The 18,753-nt window shown below is 33.6% G+C and overlaps 1 protein-coding gene across 1 annotated transcript in view; it reads right to left on the bottom strand.

The window, feature by feature from the left end:
* The window catches only part of LOC143222506 (nephrin-like), a 143,601-nt gene that overhangs the window by 88,598 nt on the left and 36,250 nt on the right, over positions 1–18,753 (bottom strand). Inside the window, exon 2 of the mRNA XM_076449111.1 lies at positions 11,744–11,881. Coding sequence (XP_076305226.1) covers positions 11,744–11,881 — 138 coding nt within the window. The remainder of the gene's footprint in view (positions 1–11,743; positions 11,882–18,753) is intronic.

The raw sequence follows: 18,753 nt of genomic DNA, 5'->3' as shown, positions 1-18,753 counted from the left end.
TGTTTCTGGTGAATTTCGTAACGTTTGTGTTGCAAATATACACAGGTTTCTGTGTCCGATGCGGGGATCAAACCACGAATTTTAGAGTTGTAATTATGTTGGAAAATTGTTACAAACATAAAAATAAATGTTACGATAATTCCCAAAGGTGTCGCATACGTCAGTAACTTAGTTTTCTGTTTAACGGTTCTTTTACATTTGTAATTTTAATCTTTTTTTGTTTGTTATTACAGAAATACCTAAAGAGTTACTTATGGTGCTGAAATTAACATAAGTTTGATGAAAACTGTTTTAAGAAAGGTTTGTGTCATACATCTAAAATCAAGCACAATGTTAATACTACGTATAAAGTAAGACTAGGAGACCTAGTAAGAAATATTTGCCTCCTTTCAGTTATAGAATTAAATATAGAACTAGAAGACCTAACAAGAAATATTTACCCTCGAGAACAACTCAAAACTAATAGAAGTTCCTAAAAAGGGAGTTATAATTCGGTTCATCCCGAACCTTTTGAGAATTTGAAGTCTTTTCTGACAACTCTAAGTTGACCATTATATTTTCGAATGAATATATGTTGGTTCTCGTATAGAAATCGAAACGTCGTCTTCTCTTATTTCACAGTTAATAAAAGTTTTCAACCTACTCTTACCTAAGATTGTTTCAAATCCGCTCTTCAGAGGTCAGTTCACTTGCTTTATTGGTGAACCTTGAGGATTTATAACTCAACTTAAAACCTGGGAGATTATGAATGTCCGTATCTTTAAGAAATGACAAATAGATAATTTATTTACAATCAATACATATTTCAAACTTATTCAATAATTCCATTTATATAAATGATGTTTGAAACCATCAGCAGTTAATGAAACTCCATATTTATAGAATTGAGGTAATTTGTCTTTTTTCTCCCTCAATTATATAATTACTTCACTTTATTAATTTAGAAACTAATTAAACGTCTGTACAAGAATGTTAATCAACACTATCGTATTACACATAAACAAGTCCTTCCACATCTCCAGTATATTAATTTTTTATCATCTTCACATTCTCATGCCCCTCAAATTCGTGGTCCACCCAAAATCAATAAATCAGGTGCTTCATTACATCATTTTACTTTCTTTTGTCAAGCTTCAAATTATAGACTTGGAATTCTTAGTTTAAATATTGGCTCTTTACGTCCCATAGTTTTATTATTTAAAAACCAAAAACAACCAAAAACTTTAGCCTAAAAATTAAAGGCTATCGATCCTTGAGTTCTTGTAGTTAGTTTGATGTAGAAAAATATTTCACCACACCTACCGGTTGAGAAAACCATTAAACGTCCACTGAAATTCTATAAACATGATTGTAATCCATGATCCTGATTAGAATAAAAAAAACAATATTTCATTTGTTTTTCAAAACCTCGTATAAATATTTATGTCGAAGTTTTCAGTTATGATCAAGACGAAGTATGGTAAATCGAGTTACTTTTTTTCAGTTTTAGCCAATGGATATATGTTGAAGATGGAATAAATTATTGTCATATCTACTTCCATTCATCTTTTATATATATATATAATACATTTTGCTGCTTCTGTAAGCTCAAATTGTATTGACAGCTTTATAAAAGATTTTAATATAATCCATCACAGAAACACGGTAGAATAAGAAATTGGTGAAAAGATTATATTTTTAAATGTTTTGGTAGAATAAAGTTTAACCCTCCTGTTTTCGTGATAATACAAACCCAGTAGTTTGTTTTTAGTGGAATCCCTTTTACGATCCTAAATAATAACATAGTTCATAAAAAAATATTTTCCATACAGCTACAAACACTTGTTCCACTCAATAAGCTATTCTAATTGGAAAAAAAAAATAACAAAACGTGTTGTAATATCTACTTGTGTCACAAAAATAAGTGATAAATCAAACCATATCGTCCTCACAAAAACTAATTACAGATCCGTAAATTGGTAATTAAAAAAAAAATCTGCCTCTTCGTTGTGTATTGCTGTACCTCCCTAAACCTTTACATGCTATTAAAAATTGTGGTCAATATGATTGAAGAATGACACAGATTTGAATGTCAAATGTTATATGTCAGCTACTATTAATAACGGTTTTGTTTGAGTTATGGACAAAGCTGCACAATGAGCTCTCCGTGCTCTGCTCACCATGGATATCGAAACTCGGGTTGCAAGTCCGCAGAAATACTGACATGCCAGTAGAGGGCGTTGACAATGGCGTATCAGGAAGGGAAACGTAGAGGCTGCAATAGTTCTTACGTGTGTGTTTTCGTGTAGCAAAGCCACATCGGGCTATCTGCTGAGACCATCAAGGGGAATCGAACCCTTGATTTTAGCGTTGTAAATCCGTAGACTTACCGCTGTACTAGCAGAGAGCAATAGTTCTTACGTGTGTGTGTTTTCGTGTAGCAAAGCCACATCGGGCTATCTGCTGAGACCACCAAGGGGAATCGAACCCTTGATTTTAGCGTTGTAACTCCGTAGACTTACCGCTCTACTAGCAGAGGGCAATAGTTCTTACGTGTGTGTGTTTTCGTGTAGCAAAGCCACATCGGGCTATCTGCTTAAACCACCAAGGGGAATCGAACCCTTGATTTTAGCAATGTAAATCCGTAGACTTACCGCTGTACTAGCAGAGGACAATAGTTCTTACGTGTGTGTGTTTTCGTGTAGCAAAGCCACATCGGGCTATCTGCTTAGACCACCAAGGGGAATCGAACCCCTGATTTTAGCGTTGTAAATGCGTAAACTTACCGGTGTACTAGCAGAAAGCAATAGCTCTTACATCAAATATAAATTAGCCGTCAACTTTCAACAAGGTTGAAAGAACATAAAAAAAATATATTTTCATATGCTTGAACTTATTGTTGATTAAATATCATGACTCATTTGATTTTTCAAATGTTAAAATAATGAACACAGAAATCATGAAAAAGTTAAATAAATTCACTTTACCAAAACCAAAAATCGAACATTAATTAGTATACAGGATTATATTTAGTCTACTTTTTCGTTGCTTATCTATTTTTTTACATTACGTTTAATGACGTAAGATGATGACGTCATTCACGTTTAGGGAAAATAATGTTTTCTTTTTGAAACAAATATTTAACGTGTATACTTTTTTTAAGGTAAAAATAAAAAATATCATATTGTTCCAGAATGTTCATAAAGAATAAATAACATAATTAAACAAGTAACAATCTACGTAGCTTGTAAGTTTTCTGCTTATTCAAATGACATGTCTGGTATTACAAGTTACGTAACATTGAAATAGCATATTTCTTCATTTTATGCTAACAATACCCATAAGAAAATAATATTTTATATCATTAATAAGCAATAAATAAATAACCATTATTTAAGAATGGCTTCTCCTGTCATCTGCAAAGACAGATGAGTTTTGATATTATGGATACAAAAACTGTTTTAATTAATATTTTACGTATAAATGGCCTTGTCTCTATATTAATCACACATAATTTTACTTAGCAATAAAGTAAAAAAAAAATCGACTTTCCAGATAACAGTAATAATCCTTTCAATACAGCCAACTTTTCCTTATTTTTATTCCAACAGAGCAGGTGGTACATGAACTGTTTTAGTAATACAATTTCTGATAAAGCCACAATGGCAAAACATTGGCTTACATATTATCATCTATAAAGCAATGGTAGTTTTTCTTTCTGTCTTTACTGCTGAAATGCCTTTACTAATTTAATATACACTACAGAATAATTGAATTATATTTTAATATAAAAAACAAATTATACGAGAATGGGAGTTTGTGACAAAAAAAAAATATTTTTTTTATTTCAACAATGTTTCCAAAGTAAATACTTCTAGGCTTACATCGTATTAAAATAAATAATAAATATCAGTTCCAAAGTAAATACTTCTAGGCTTACATCGTATTAAAATAAATAATAAATATCAGTTATTGATATGAGACGATTAGATCTACTACGTGACAGTTTTTAATATTGACTTTTAATGAATCTTCAGTTAAGAAAGTATTATATTGTCGTATCTAAGTAGTCGTTATGGGTAAACTTCATTGTGCTTGAATATGTTGATTGCTCTAATAGAGTTACGTAAGTAGGCCAAGTGCTTATTGCGCTCCACTCGTAATCTGAGGGTGGCGGGTTTGAATCCCCGTCACATCAAACTTGCTCGTCCTTTAGTCTTGGAGGAGCTATAACGTGACGGTCAATCCCACTATTCGTTAGTAAAAGAGTAGCTTCAGAATTCGCAGCGAGTATTGATAACTAGCTGCCTTTTCTCTACGCTTACACTGCTAAGTTAGGGACGGCTAACGCCCTCGTGTGGCTTTGTGCGAAATTCAAAACAAACTTAGGTCACTATACGTGATCTTATATAACTAATAGGTTCTTTTTCATTTATCAAATTACTTCGAAATTATGGATTGAGGTACATTTTATAATTGTTAAAAAATGTAACTAATAGTTCATTAGTTCGTCACCAGGTGTGCTAAAAAGTAGAAATAAAAATGGCTACTTTTGATGATTTTTAAGCATTAAAACGTTCTATACAAGAGTATAACTTATAACATCATAGTAACGAAGATAGGTTTTTGGCTAAAAACTATATTACAGCATCATAATATAAACTTGCTTGCGATAAAAAGTTGATTTTACGTCTTCATTAAAATCGACTGTCAGCAATAACAAAAGAAGAAACATGTTGCAAATTTTCTTAAATTGTAAAAACCATAACGCAAATAAATAAGAATGTCCAAACAAGAAACGGTAAAGTATCATTTAGATTTATGTGCTTTACATAAAAAGAGTAACCGTCAATGTGTGGTGATATGAACTCGTTGATTATTATTACGCTCAGAAAATTAGTGCGCGTTTTTACCGAAAATTGACTTTAAATGTTAATAAGGAAGATTTTTGTGCTTGTTCTTAGCAAACATTTGCTCGTGAAATCACTTATGCCATTAAAATGAATGCTAACTACTGAACAATATTTTAAGCCTTTCTTGAGTAATATTGTACGTCATTGTACGTCATCTTCAGGTTTATTAGAGTTTCCCAGAATTTGTTTTTCATTCGTCATCAAGTCCATAATTCCTTTTACTTCTGTCCTGGATCCAAGTAGGATCATAAGAACCACAGTCACGACGCTTTCCATGACTGAGACGTATTGGAATGCGATGTTTGTTTGTTGTTGTTTTTTACATGACATCTACTTTGTTTTCTCTTAGGACTTACGAGCAGACTCTAGTGTACGATATAAATATACACACACACAAGTATAAATATACACTCAGTGTTATTTTTTCCAATTTTCCTAAGAACATCATATATGCTCTCTTTAATGTTTTTATTATTAGCTCTCAACTATTTTTGATAGAACGCCTCATTTATCTTCTGGTTTATGGTCTTTAAAATCCCTTAAGCGTGTTGCGGTAATTCAAAGCATTTAGCTTCTAGCTTTCATTTTGTTCGCACTGGTTTCCTATTTAGTCGAATTTGTCTGTCATGCTTCTACAAGGTTTCTCTATTCCAGGATATCCCCAGGTTTGAGTATCGATTACTGACGAGAGAGAACATTTACATCTGGTCTGTGTTATGTTTACCTAGTGTTAGTTAAATCAGTTCACTGATGAACCAGTAAGATCGAAGCCGAAAAAAATTGTTGAAAAGAGACATATTATTCTGTGATAACAAAAATAAGCGTTCATAAATACGTTAAACTAAAGACGGTTAAGAAATAAAACTGTGAAACTTAATGTTGGTGATTAGAATATCACTGAAATCCAACTTGAATATAGATAATAACATTATAATAAAATTACTCTATTCTACTGTTTTATACGTTCTATAATTTTTGTTCATTCACATTAATGACTACGTTCAAAGTATTCTGGGCTAAAATTATTTTACCAAGTGCCTTTTTGTCCGTCTAAAGTGCTTTAACATTTTTCATTTCACTTACACTACTGTTCGTATATTCAGGTAAGTTATATAACGTCATATATACTCCGGTAGCTTTATACCATGTGTTTTGTCTTATAAAGTGCAGTATAACGAAACTCGTACTAATCTCAACGCATGATGAAAGTAAAAATAAAAATTACACAGAAATGTATCGAGAAAACACATAAAAAGGGATAGATATAACACAACTTTTGTTTTTACCAGCCAGCTTTTGTTATTTAAAATCCCCATAAAAGTGTGAGAAAAAATGCTCTTGGGGTTATATTTTTATAAATTTGTTCTTATAGTAACTGTTAATGAAAAGTTTCACGGACGTTATAACTTTAAATATATTCTGTTTTATGAAAACATATCACCAGTACCGCTTGATTTAACGTTGCTGAATTCGTCCATTGATAAAAGTTTTATGATTATATGTCTCGCCTCAAGAGATATTATGCGTAAAGGGAAGCTCTTAGGACATCTATGTTAATTACAGATCCGTGACCACGTAAAATCACTATAGACTCAACACACGTAATAAAATGCTTTAAAATTACACGCTTAATTACCTTGGTTGAGGAATAATTCCTGCAAACATGCAGCCGTATAACTAGTTTTAAACTAAAGAAGTCAGACGTGTAAAACGTACCAGGAAAATCGATATCATTTGATCAGAAATCGATTATAATGTTATAAAAATGTACTGATTATTTTATTTTATTTATCTATGTTTCTCGGTTGTTGTTTTCTTCATATATACATTCTCGTGTTTATTGCGTAAAAATATTATGAGAGAAACAACACATATTGAAATAAGGGTCTTGAGGGGTCTGAAGTCCTCTCACACTTGTAGCTGTGTAATTACACGTTAGAAAAGCACGAGAAAGGATGAAAGAAAAAACTATTTTTACTTGTTAAAAAAACTGAAACGTGTTGAAATAATAAATATACCTAATGATTTAATTGTAACGGATAAAACTGACAACGTAGTAGGAAATTGATGAACGTAACGTTGCAACGTTGTGGTTAGCCTTGGTAAAATGTAAACATATTTTAGGCGTTCAAATAAATGTGAATAAGAATACTTTGAAGTATTTTTCTATATGTCTTTCCTATGTTTCTAATTTTAATACCAAAACACGGAATAGCAAGTTATTCTCTTGTTTGTTTCGTTTGTTTTTGAATTTCGCACAAAGCTACTCGAGGCCTATCTGTGCTAGCCGTTCCTAATTTAGCAGTGTAAGACTAGAGGGAAGGTAGCTAGTCATCCCAGGGACGACTTGCGAAGATAGCTCTCGTGCAGTTTTGCGCGAAATTAAAAAGAAAAATCAGGCGAAAAAAGTGTAATACCTACCAAATACTTACGAAATTCGTTAGGAATGACGTAAAATACTAAATAACTCCATTGCAATGGTTTAAAATGTGAACATTTCATTTGATACTCACTTTGATTTTATTATCGAACAAGAATTCCTTCTCAATGTGTCGCGAAATACACGGTATGTAATTTTACGTCGGCGTATTTCTTTCAAAGGTAGCGATTTATTGAAAACGGTTAGATGTATATATTTGTTTAGAATCAAGTACATAGCTGCGCAATACGCTAACTGTGCTCAGCTTACCATGGATATTGAACCCAGGTTTACAGCAGTGTGAGTCCGCAGACTTCGGTGACACGTTGCGTTTTTTCCTTTGTTTTTGGAAATTTCACGAAAGTTACTCGAGAGATACTTGCACTGGTCGCCCCTAATTTAGAAATGATAGCCTAGAAGAAAGACACTTAGTCAAAACTACCCGCCGCCAACTATTAACCAACAAATGGTAAAATTGAATACGTCGCATAACAGAAGAACGTCTGATCATACTGATCTGAGCGACGTTCATGAACTCGCCATTAATGCCATTTTAGTCCTTACGTCCAAGAAAGCAAAAAAAACACTCACAAAATGAATGTTAATATCTCACCCAAGCTACATACAGAGACAAATGTCACATCATAACCATATATAATGTAAATTTGTTTTGCAGCATTACTCATAAATTTTTTGTATTTGCAGTTTATTTGTTGACAGTTTGAAATCTCGTTACAAGAAAATTGTGTTATATTGACAACGTATAGCAGTAATTAAACTACAGAATAAAATGTATCACTTTTTTTCTTAAGATGTCGGGATAAATAATAACTTTATCGCTGACTAAATTACATTAAAATGAGAGGAGAGACTCAACATACTGATACAGTCTATTCCACCACATTGGTGTTGCTTCTGACGGCTGAGAATCTTAGCAAAGCCCTGCAGCATAACTTTTATTGTAAAGGATTAATCCTTCTTGTTTTAGAAGCACGTAGCTGTTCCCTGTAGGCTTTTCATAAACTACTTAGTGTGAAAGGATTACGGTTTCTCACAATCAGTTTCAACAGTCCGAACAAACAGAAATCTATAAATGCTGCATCTGGCGACTTGGCCAGTATATCTTCGTATGGTATAGTGTGAATATCTGTTATTTGATATGAACGGATATTCTGTGGAAGTAACTTAGTTGCACGTGGTACCTTTTTTTTTTCAGTAGACAGATATGTATATAAATTATATTGTATACGTAGACGGCTTTTGCTACTGGCCTCTTTTTGTGCTCATGGATTATCACTTGTTAAAAGAGGCCGACTGAGGTACGACTTGCAAGTCTCTTTCTCAGTGGTCATAGCCCACTGACCCTCATGTTTATCCATACTCCTCTGTTTTTGCTTTCCACTTTCACTAAGTAAAAGGAATATATAAGCACGTGATCTTAGCATATTTTTCTCAAACATGGTCAGTTTTTGGTGGAATGTCGCTACATGGAGCATATACATACACATGTACCCGCGCGCACGCACATACATACAAATACATTATTTTATAGATTGTTTAGGGAGAAAATTCATGATGAAACTTAGTAAAATGGACGGTAACTGCTTCTTGTGGAAACACAAGTATAGAGGACGACGTTTCGAAAGTCTTACGCCTTTCGTCTTCAACAGTACAGTTGTATCAGTATTAAAGGGAGGACCATTTGAAATGGAAGGGTTCGAAATGGAAACTATACTATTAATCAGGGTTCAGCTTAGTATAGTAATACGTTAACATCGTACTCGGAGGCTAGAATGGTAACTTCAAGAACACGTTTGTTGTTTCCCTTTGCTGATTGTTATTGTTGTTTTTTGAATTAAACACAAAGCTACACAATGAGCCCACCACGGTATCGAAACCTGGTTTTGAGCATTGTAAGTCCGAAGACATACCGCTAAGTCTCTATGGGGCGTCTTTGTTGATGTACCGTGTTGTAATTAATGTTTGTTTTTATTTATTTATTTATTTTTGGGAAGCTTCTTTGTTGTTGTTTTTTTTAATTTCGCGCAAAGCTACATGAGAGCTATCTGCACTAGCCGTCCCTAATTTAGCAGTGTAAGACTAGAGGGAAGGCAGCTAGTCATCACCACCCACCGCAAACTCTTGGGTTATTTTTTTTCCAACGAATATTGAGATTGACCGTCATATTATAACGCCCCCACGGCTGAAAGGGCGAGCATGTTTGGTGCAACACTCTGATTACGAGTCAAACTCCTTAACTCACCTGGCCATGCCCATTTTGGAAAAGCAACCAACTTTTCACCTCTAGCTGCAGACCATGTAAACTGAGGAGGATGTGGGGCGTTAATGGGTTAGAAAGCCTACCCATTTACCCCTTCATTTTCTTCTTTTAATACTTCGTGTTTGTTTGTTGTTATGCACGAAACTACACAAAGGGCCATCTGGATCTGTCCACCACGGATATCAAAATCCGGTTTTTAGTAGTATAAGTCCGAAGCCATGCCACTGTGCCCTCTTCTAAGCATGTGAGGCTAACAAAGTTGAGGTCAAACTTACTTCTGCCGATGTTGGATATTTATTTTCTGACTGCAATTTTTTCTCGATAAGACTGTTTTTTTCACTCTGTGTTATACTAAATTAATTATGTTTCATCTAAGGTCTGGATTTGCTATTTACCCTTTCAATGTAAAATGTTTTACCAAAATGTGTAATTTACATACGTATGTAAAAGGCGCCAAACAATGTTTTATTTTAAAACTATGTTGTTACGATACATGTCTTTTTCATTTTCTATCTTTGTCACGTGATTCCTGGTTGTTTTTTTTGCACACCCATAATATTTTTAATATAACTTTTTCAACCATCTATAATGTTAAAATAAACTCATTTATGCAAAGTGTTATTTCAAGCACTTGAATCAGAGAAAGATTTTAGTTTTAGCCGGTTTTTATTTTACAATAATAATTACAACCCTCGGACGAACAAGTGTGATAATTATATTCAAGTCCAAGCCAACAAGACACATTAGTTGTTTACACCAAAGTGTGAAACCTTCTGCATAAATTTAAACTGTTCACAGTCGTTTCATTTCATTACATTTATAACTGTAAAAATTATTAACTTTACGGTGATTCATGTACGTGATGCAAAAGTCAGAATTCTAACGACAGTGTAGCAGCGAAGTACAAAGATAGAGAATAACCGGGCCATGCATGGCGAAGCGTGTTACGACGTTCGACTCGTAATCTGAAGGTCGCCGGTTCGCATCCCCGCCGCGCCAAACATGCTCGCCCTCCCAGCCCTGAAAGGATGAGCATGTTTGGTTTAGTTTGGATTTCGCGCAAAGCTACACGAGGACTATCTATACTAGCCGTCTCTCATTTAGCACTATAAAACCAGAGGGAAGGCAGCTAGTCATCAGCAGTCACCGCCAACTCTTGAGCTGCTCTTAATTAACGAATAGTGAGATTGACTGAACGTTATAACGTACTCACGGCTGAAATGGTGATCATGTTTGGTGAGACGAAGATTCGAACACGAGACCCTCAGATACGATCGAGCGCTTTATCTACCTGGCCATGCCGTGTCCTTCACGCCTAGATTCACCGTTCAAAGTATAGTAAAGTCAAAAATAACTTTGCCCAACGGACTTTTATTATGAACAATGAGAGCTTACTTTTAAACATTCATATTCTATACCGATGGCTCAACAATAAGTTTAATGGGCAAATAACGTTAAAAAGTTAGAGTCGATACCTGAGATGAGAAACCACATAAACAACCTCCATTGTTTGAATACAAACACACAAAAATTCTCTCTCCCAAAATTATTATCATTTTAACGACGTATAATAATAGGTTATAATAAAATTCTTATTTATGTCTATTAAGTATTTTTTGCTTTATATACTATTATATTAACAATCTGCTTCGTCACTCAAACCGACAACAAGTGTGTGTGTTTTGTATAGTAAAGCCACAAAGGGTTATCTGCTTAGCCCAACGAGGGGAATCGAACCGCTGATTTTAGCGTTGTAAATCCGGAGACATACCGCTGTACTGGCGGGGGGCAACTGATAACGAATAATTCATTAATAGGACATAATGGCATATATTGTAACCTGTTTAATCATTGTATTAATGGATACAAATATTATAAAATAATTTTTATGTAATTTGTACCAAGTTTCGGGTATTTTTGTGAATGTTTGAGTAAATTTGTGTACCCTTTACTTCTTATTCAAAATTATGTCTCGAGATTCTTTTTGTACAACTACCAAAATTTATTATTTTAAAACTGAGAGAAACCATTGGAATAAAAATTTAAATTTATATTTCTTTTACTGTCCAACCGAATACAACTAAGCGTGTAATCTTCTCTCCGTGAATTCATATATATATGTGTATATAGAAGTAAGTAATATGACCTCACCAAGTAGAAATCCATCTTTGCTCCATTGAACAGCACCTTGAAGATTCCCAACTTGACAATGAAGAATTCCTGTAAGGCCTTGGACAACCTCTGTATCTTGAGGTTCTACAATAAAATGTTGTTGAACTCCAATGGAACCTAATAAAATGACAAAAAAATGCATTATGCATAAGGCTTTACAAAAAATATTACGATTTCTCATACCAACCAAATACCACTCTTTTAGGATAAGATACTATGAAACTGGTTTTCCAGGTATCGTTTTTATTCTAAGAGTATCGTTAAATTGGTTTTCCAGACATCGGTTTTTAGGATAGATATACTATAATTGTTTGTTTGTTTTTTGAATTTCGCACAAAGCTACTCGAGGGCTATCTGTGCTAGCCGTCCCTAATTTAGCAGTGTAAGACTAGAGGGAAGGCAGATATACTATAAATCTGGATCTCAAGGTATTACTGTTTTTAGAACACGATATCATGAAGTCGATTTTCTGGATATCGCTTTTTAGAATAAGTTTTGTTTTTAATTTAGCACTAAACTACACGAGGGCTATCTGCGCTAGCCATCCCTTATTTAGCAGTTTAATACTAGAGGGAAGGCAGCTAGTCACCACCGCCCATCGCCCACTGTTAGAATATTTTGCACTAGGAAGGGGTTTCACATATCATTTGAAAGGTGCCCGATTTTCAGTGACATAATATTACTTAAGTAACACCAAACAATGCTAAAATGTACTTCTGATACACACCTTTCCCTGAGATTTAATATTTGCTGTGGTTCTCAATTGATTTGATAATTTGCATAACCAAAATATTTTTTCAATATAACGTACGCATTCATGTTTAGCCAGATACAAGTTATTTAATGTTCAGTTTTTATCATAAAAAATTACATTTAAATAAAGTTTGCATTTTTGAAATATTGTATAAAAAAGCTAGATATGCGAAGAAAACTTCTGAAAACTAAAATAATCAATTTTAAAAACACCTTCTTTTCTAAGAATCTTACCAAATTAAAAAAATAATAATAAAATAAATTCTTGAAGTTTGTTTATTTAATAAGTTTCAGTATCATCAAATGCGACCCCGTATGTGTCTAAAATCAATGAAGTATTAGTTTAAAGCCTCAAACAAAACGTATTCCAAAGAACATAATTCATTTCAAACTAGAATTTGCATATACGATTTATTTCATTCTTTAAACCGAATAATACTATTATTTCTTCACAAAGTACAGATGTTGTAAACATACGTTTGTCCATTGTTGTGCTTGTTCTGCGTTAAACAGATTTCATCTATATATATATATATATATATATATATATATATATAAAACTCTGCAAAATATATTTATATCAATCGACTGTGAAAATTTAATTATAATTAAAAAAATCTTACAATCAGTGTTTAGAGCATCTCTTTTAAACCAGGAATAAATATTACTACACAGGGAATAATATTATGTTTTTACGGTTCTCACTAATAAGTACATAAACGCTTGTACCATGTTTCAACTACGTTGTTCAGTTTAATGTTTAACCACGAATTAGCAGTTATCGTAAATCCATGATAATTTATTACTTCATTAATACAATTTATTTTACTTACAACAAAAGTAATGCATGTTTATTCGTAATATAAAAGAACTTTAAAAGAGTGCAACTAACCTAATCTACAAAATTTAAGAAAAAAAATGTTTTTTTTTTAATATTCTGAATTCGTCAGACGTACGAATGAGTCTGCCAAAAATCTGATGCATTTTTATTCATGTTTTACTACCTTTTACAGATGGCTAAAAATATTGTATAGAAACTTCATAAAAACTAAGTTGATATAAGTTTTGAAGTAATAGGAGACTAAGCCTTTCTACTTGTTGCTTCAGAATTTTTATTTTTCGATTGGATCACCGTAAGCTACTAATTGTGTTGAAACTAAAACTCAATCCATCCTGTATTGCATTGCATATTGCTGAATAAATACACTTGTATTACTTTTTCAGTCATAAAGATCAGGTATCCATGATGTTACCGATGACTTTGGCAGTAAACCCAATAATGTTTCACAAAATTTTGCCAGTTTCAAGTTAGGCCTAGGTGTATATACTGAGCAAACATTATAAAACAGTCTCTAATAGAAGTATAGCATCAAAACTTTAAATGACAAAACTAGATATATTAAACATTTTAACTGATATTGTAACTAAAAGAAAGAATTTAGTTAGAGCTTAACTTTGCAAATTAATTTATTTGGTATTTTTGTAGGTCTCTCACAAGCCAGTAGGGGGACATTATTGTTTAAAACTTCTCAATCCTATTTTTCTTAATTTAAACTTAAATTTATTGGAAATATTTATTGGTTAAAAATAAGGCATTTTTCTGCACTCTTTTGGTGTTGGGGCTATGAAAAATCATTTGAAGTGGTCAAGCAATTGAAATACGTCAACGCATCACGAACTTAACGTCCACTCTCGAGAAGACGGGAAGTCTCCAACTGATACGCAGAGCTATTCAGATAAGTGTTCCTGTATGTTCATCCTACTGCTGACACTCGTGATGCTTCGACCTTCCCTACCGAATCGCAGGTGAAATAGTTTGTACCTCAATTGAAAGATAAACCTAATAAGGTTATAGCAGAATTATAAAGTGTTGGTAATAGTTTATATTATGATAATGTGGCTTTATTGATATATACTGAGGTTACTGTCATCAGGAAGACCTTAGTACTAGCTGGTATGGAGACTAAATAATGCTGTATTACACTTTAAAAATTTATCTATTAAAATATGAAAAATTGTTTCGCAAAGAAACTTCAAAAACAATTCTTCTTGGTTGTTTTTATATTGAACTCTTAATATTCATTAAATTTTAGTGTAAAGAAACCACACGGCTTTTGAGGAACATGTTAATATTTTGGTTGTTTTCATTATGTGTAACCCTAAAAACTAATCTAAGCATTCACCCCATTCAAAGCTAAGTAAACTTAGTTTCCCTTACAAAACATTGTTCAAGTTTCATTTATGGTATAGACTAGTAAGAATGATAAAACAGTTCCTGACAGCTCTGATGACTCTGTGTTCCAGAGTACAGACATAAATCGATCCGTTCCTTAGGTGGCAATCAATGTTCGTGGATACAGTGCAAAGTGATCCGGCGTATTATTTTCACTAGAACATTAAATTAAGAAGCAAATGTTGATTTTATAAACATAGTACCGTGTCTTATTATGCTATGTTCCAACTTGAATACCCCAATCAAACACTCAGTGGTCATACGATGTCTATCCAAAACAGTAATTTAGCCGATAATTTTATATTTAAGGGTACAATTTTAAACGAACAATTCATATTTGTTTGTGAAGTCTAATGTTTCAACTAATCAGGAATTATTCTTAAAATTATCCTAAGTTTGAACGCTAGAAGCTATGAATAACTGAAACTTGTTTGTTTTTTCATCTGGTCTGCGAGTCAGGGGGAAAGTTTTCCAGTACTTTCTTTGTTTTAATTCTAAATATAAAGTGCACACATCTTTGGAAGTCTATAATTTGAATTTCCTATCAATTTGGCAGAATTAGCACTATTTTTAAAGCTAAGAGAAAGTAAAATCCATACTTCCGTTAAAAAATCTCCCCCCCCCACACACACAAAATTAGTGGCCACAGATATCGCGCAATACATGGTACGGTTCATCTGCTCCATAAAGCTGTTTTCATCGCAACATTCGCGATTTTGGTATATGTAATCGAAAAATACTCAACTGGTTGCTTGCTGCTTCGATGTGGCTAAATGCAGCACTCGTTTAACGTGGACATTCTTGTTATTTCGTGCAAGAGAAATACAGTCCAGCCAACATCTAAAGTTTCCTCCTCGTGGCCAGACGCTATGGAAAGTTCAATTCTTTGGATAGTAAAATATGATTTTGACCGGTAATTTACTGAACTTTTTATCACAGTATAATTTTATAGGCTTTAACATGAATAATAGAAACAGTTACACCTTTCTGTGGCCCACCTAATCCCCTTACAAAGTACACTGTCAGGTTAACTTTACATGTATGAGAGAAATGGATATGATAAGTAAGTTTCCAAATATGGTCTTTTCTTGCTTAGAACTGATATTTCTGTGTGAATGTATACAATTCATTACGAACTTAGTTATATAACAACAAGACTACAAGGTTAAGCCTATAATTAAAGAGACAAGTTCCGCGTGCTTGTATCCCTGGATCATTAGACCAACGCATATTCGAAGCGAAATATACAGAATTATTGTAATTTAATCAGAGCAACTATTATAGTAGCTAAGATATATTGATCTGTTTTGTTAATTTTCTGCTATGTTATGTTTTTTCATGTGCATGTTGTGATGGGTTTGTTTTAATGAATATTAAAATACCTCTTTTACCTTTTGTATTTTTAATTAGTTTTCTAGACGTTTCTGTTGTGTAAATAATATAAATAAATCAAGTCTTAATTTGGCTTTCTTCTATTTCACCAACTATAACGTATCAGTGTTTTTAGTTATCTGTATATGATTAACCAGCCCTTAAATCACGTTGTTGCATTAACAGGCACGTTCCGCTACCCACGAAATTCCAAATGTAATATTAAACTGCTAATGACTACAAAAGGACACACAAAAGAAACGTCGCCTTTTGATAAAGCGGATTAGAATTAGAAAATTAGAAAACCTGGCATGGCCAGGTGGGTTAAGGCGTTCGACTCGTAATCTGAGGGTCACGGGTCCGAATCCCGTTCGTACCAAACATGCACGCCCGTTCAGCCGTGGGGGCGTTATTAGTGACGGTTAATCCCACTTTTCGTTGGAAGAGTAGCCCAAGGGTTGGCGGTAGGTGAAGATGACTAGTTGTCTTTCCTCTAAACTTACACTGCTTAATTAGGGATGGTAGCGCAGATAGCCCTCGAGTAGCTTTGCGCGAAATTCAAAAAACAAACAAACAAACTAAATGGTATTAGTACCCCTTATACGTACAGGTGAACGAAACCGAAACCCAGAATATCATGCAATAATTATAACGTTGTCTTGTTTAAGATATAACAACTCGGTTCGTTTATATGATGTAGAATCCGAGAGACTTGCCATGTTTAGATTTAAATAACATGGTGTAAGTAAGTATTCATTCCTAACATCTATCGGTATCTCTAAAAAGACGAATTGGGCCTGCTACATCACGAATATATTATACTGAACACTAAATGTTACTTTTGTGTTACATCTTCCAAACAGTTTCTGCCACCCTACATTACATAAGCAAATAGTGTACAATGTATTACATCTTTAAGTGAATGTTTCTTTTTGTTTGTTTGTTTTAAATTTCGCGCAAAGCTACACAAGGACTATCTACGCTATCCGTCTCTAATTTAGCAGTATAAGACTAAAGGAAAGGCATTTAGTCATCACCATCCTGCGCCAACTTTTGGGCTACTCTTTTACCAACGATTAGTAGGATTGACCGCTACATTGTAATGCCCCTACGGCTGAAAGGGCGAGCATGTTTAGTGCGACGGGGATTCGAACTTGCGACTTTCAGATTTCGAGTCTAAAGCCTTAACCCACCAAGCCATACCGGACCTTAAGGGAACGTCATCTCGCACGTTGTTTCTTAACGTCATAAAAGTTAACCAACGTTTTCTGCAAGATATAAATCCTGAAATAATTACATGTATAACTTATAATTCCATATACTGTGATTATTTCAAAAACTTTCAATAACATGGGTCGTATATAAAAAATGTCTGATAAGTATATAAAGATACACTGCGTACGACCTACAATGTTAGAGCAAGAAACGTCACATGAAAAGTTAATTAAAAAAACAACTCAGACTACCCAGGCGTGTGTGTTCGCGTATTTTTTTCTTATAGCAAAACCAGATTGAGCTATCTGCTGTGTTCACCGAGGGAAACTGAATCTCTGATTTTAGCGTCCAAGTGGGGTACACGCCAGCTACACAGTGACAAAATATGCGAAATATCCAAATCTTCAACATGGTAAAACGTTTTGCATAAAGCAGTTTACTATAAACAAATAATCTCTTATCAGAACTAAAAGTACCACTTCAAGGTTGCAGTCTCCGAAATTGTAATATTAAATAACAGGTTTTAATTTGGAGAAGAAAATTATATATTAGCAATTTCAAATTGTTTCTTACCATACATGAAGCTACACAGTGGTTTTTCCCACCGCGGTTGTTGAACAGCAGTTTTTCGCGTTATAAGCCCTTAGACTTATCGTTCAGCCGCCGGGGTGTTAATGGATGCAAAATATTACTTTTTTATAAAACGAATGCAAAAGGTATTTTTTGGTGCAAGATATTTCATTTATCAACATAACGTAAATAATATTTCAAATTCACAATGCAACTAGTAATTAATTTTACAGGAACCTTTGTTTTAGTTTATTACACAAGTTTACGGCTAATTTTCCGAGTCTTTAAGAAATAAAGGCCAATCAGATTATGAAAAGCAAATATAAAATAACAATAATGGAAGGTGCTCTCCATAGTTGCACAGGAATAAAGCCTATTTTAGGGTTAAAAATAAAAGCAAGAAAAAATATATTTCGACTGAGTGAGATTTGTTTTATTATTTATTAAGCTCATGTTAGAATTGTATAAAGATAATAGTAAAACATAGTATGATTCTCATCAAGCAAGACAAAAACACATAATATGTATTGTGCCAACCTTTGGAATCGAAATTCTTTTTTTAGGGTCATAAACCTTAAAAATTACCTGAGTCGCTGAGGGAAGTTACAACAAAGACGAACGTAATACCTGAGTCGCTGAGGGAAGTTACAACAAAGACGAACGCAATACCTGAGGTAAGTTACAACAAAGACGAACGCAATACCTGAGTCGCTGAGGGAAGTTACAACAAAGACGAACGCAATACCTGAGTCGCTGAGGGAAGTTACAACAAAGACGAACGTAATACCTGAGTCGCTGAGGGAAGTTACAACAAAGACGAACGCAATACCTGAGGTAAGTTACAACA

The sequence above is a fragment of the Tachypleus tridentatus genome, chromosome 1 (assembly GCF_004210375.1).
Source record: "Tachypleus tridentatus isolate NWPU-2018 chromosome 1, ASM421037v1, whole genome shotgun sequence".
Classification (NCBI taxonomy): domain Eukaryota; kingdom Metazoa; phylum Arthropoda; class Merostomata; order Xiphosura; family Limulidae; genus Tachypleus; species Tachypleus tridentatus.
The sequence above is the reverse complement of the archived record's forward strand: the minus strand, read 5'-3'. Positions and strand labels throughout refer to the sequence as shown.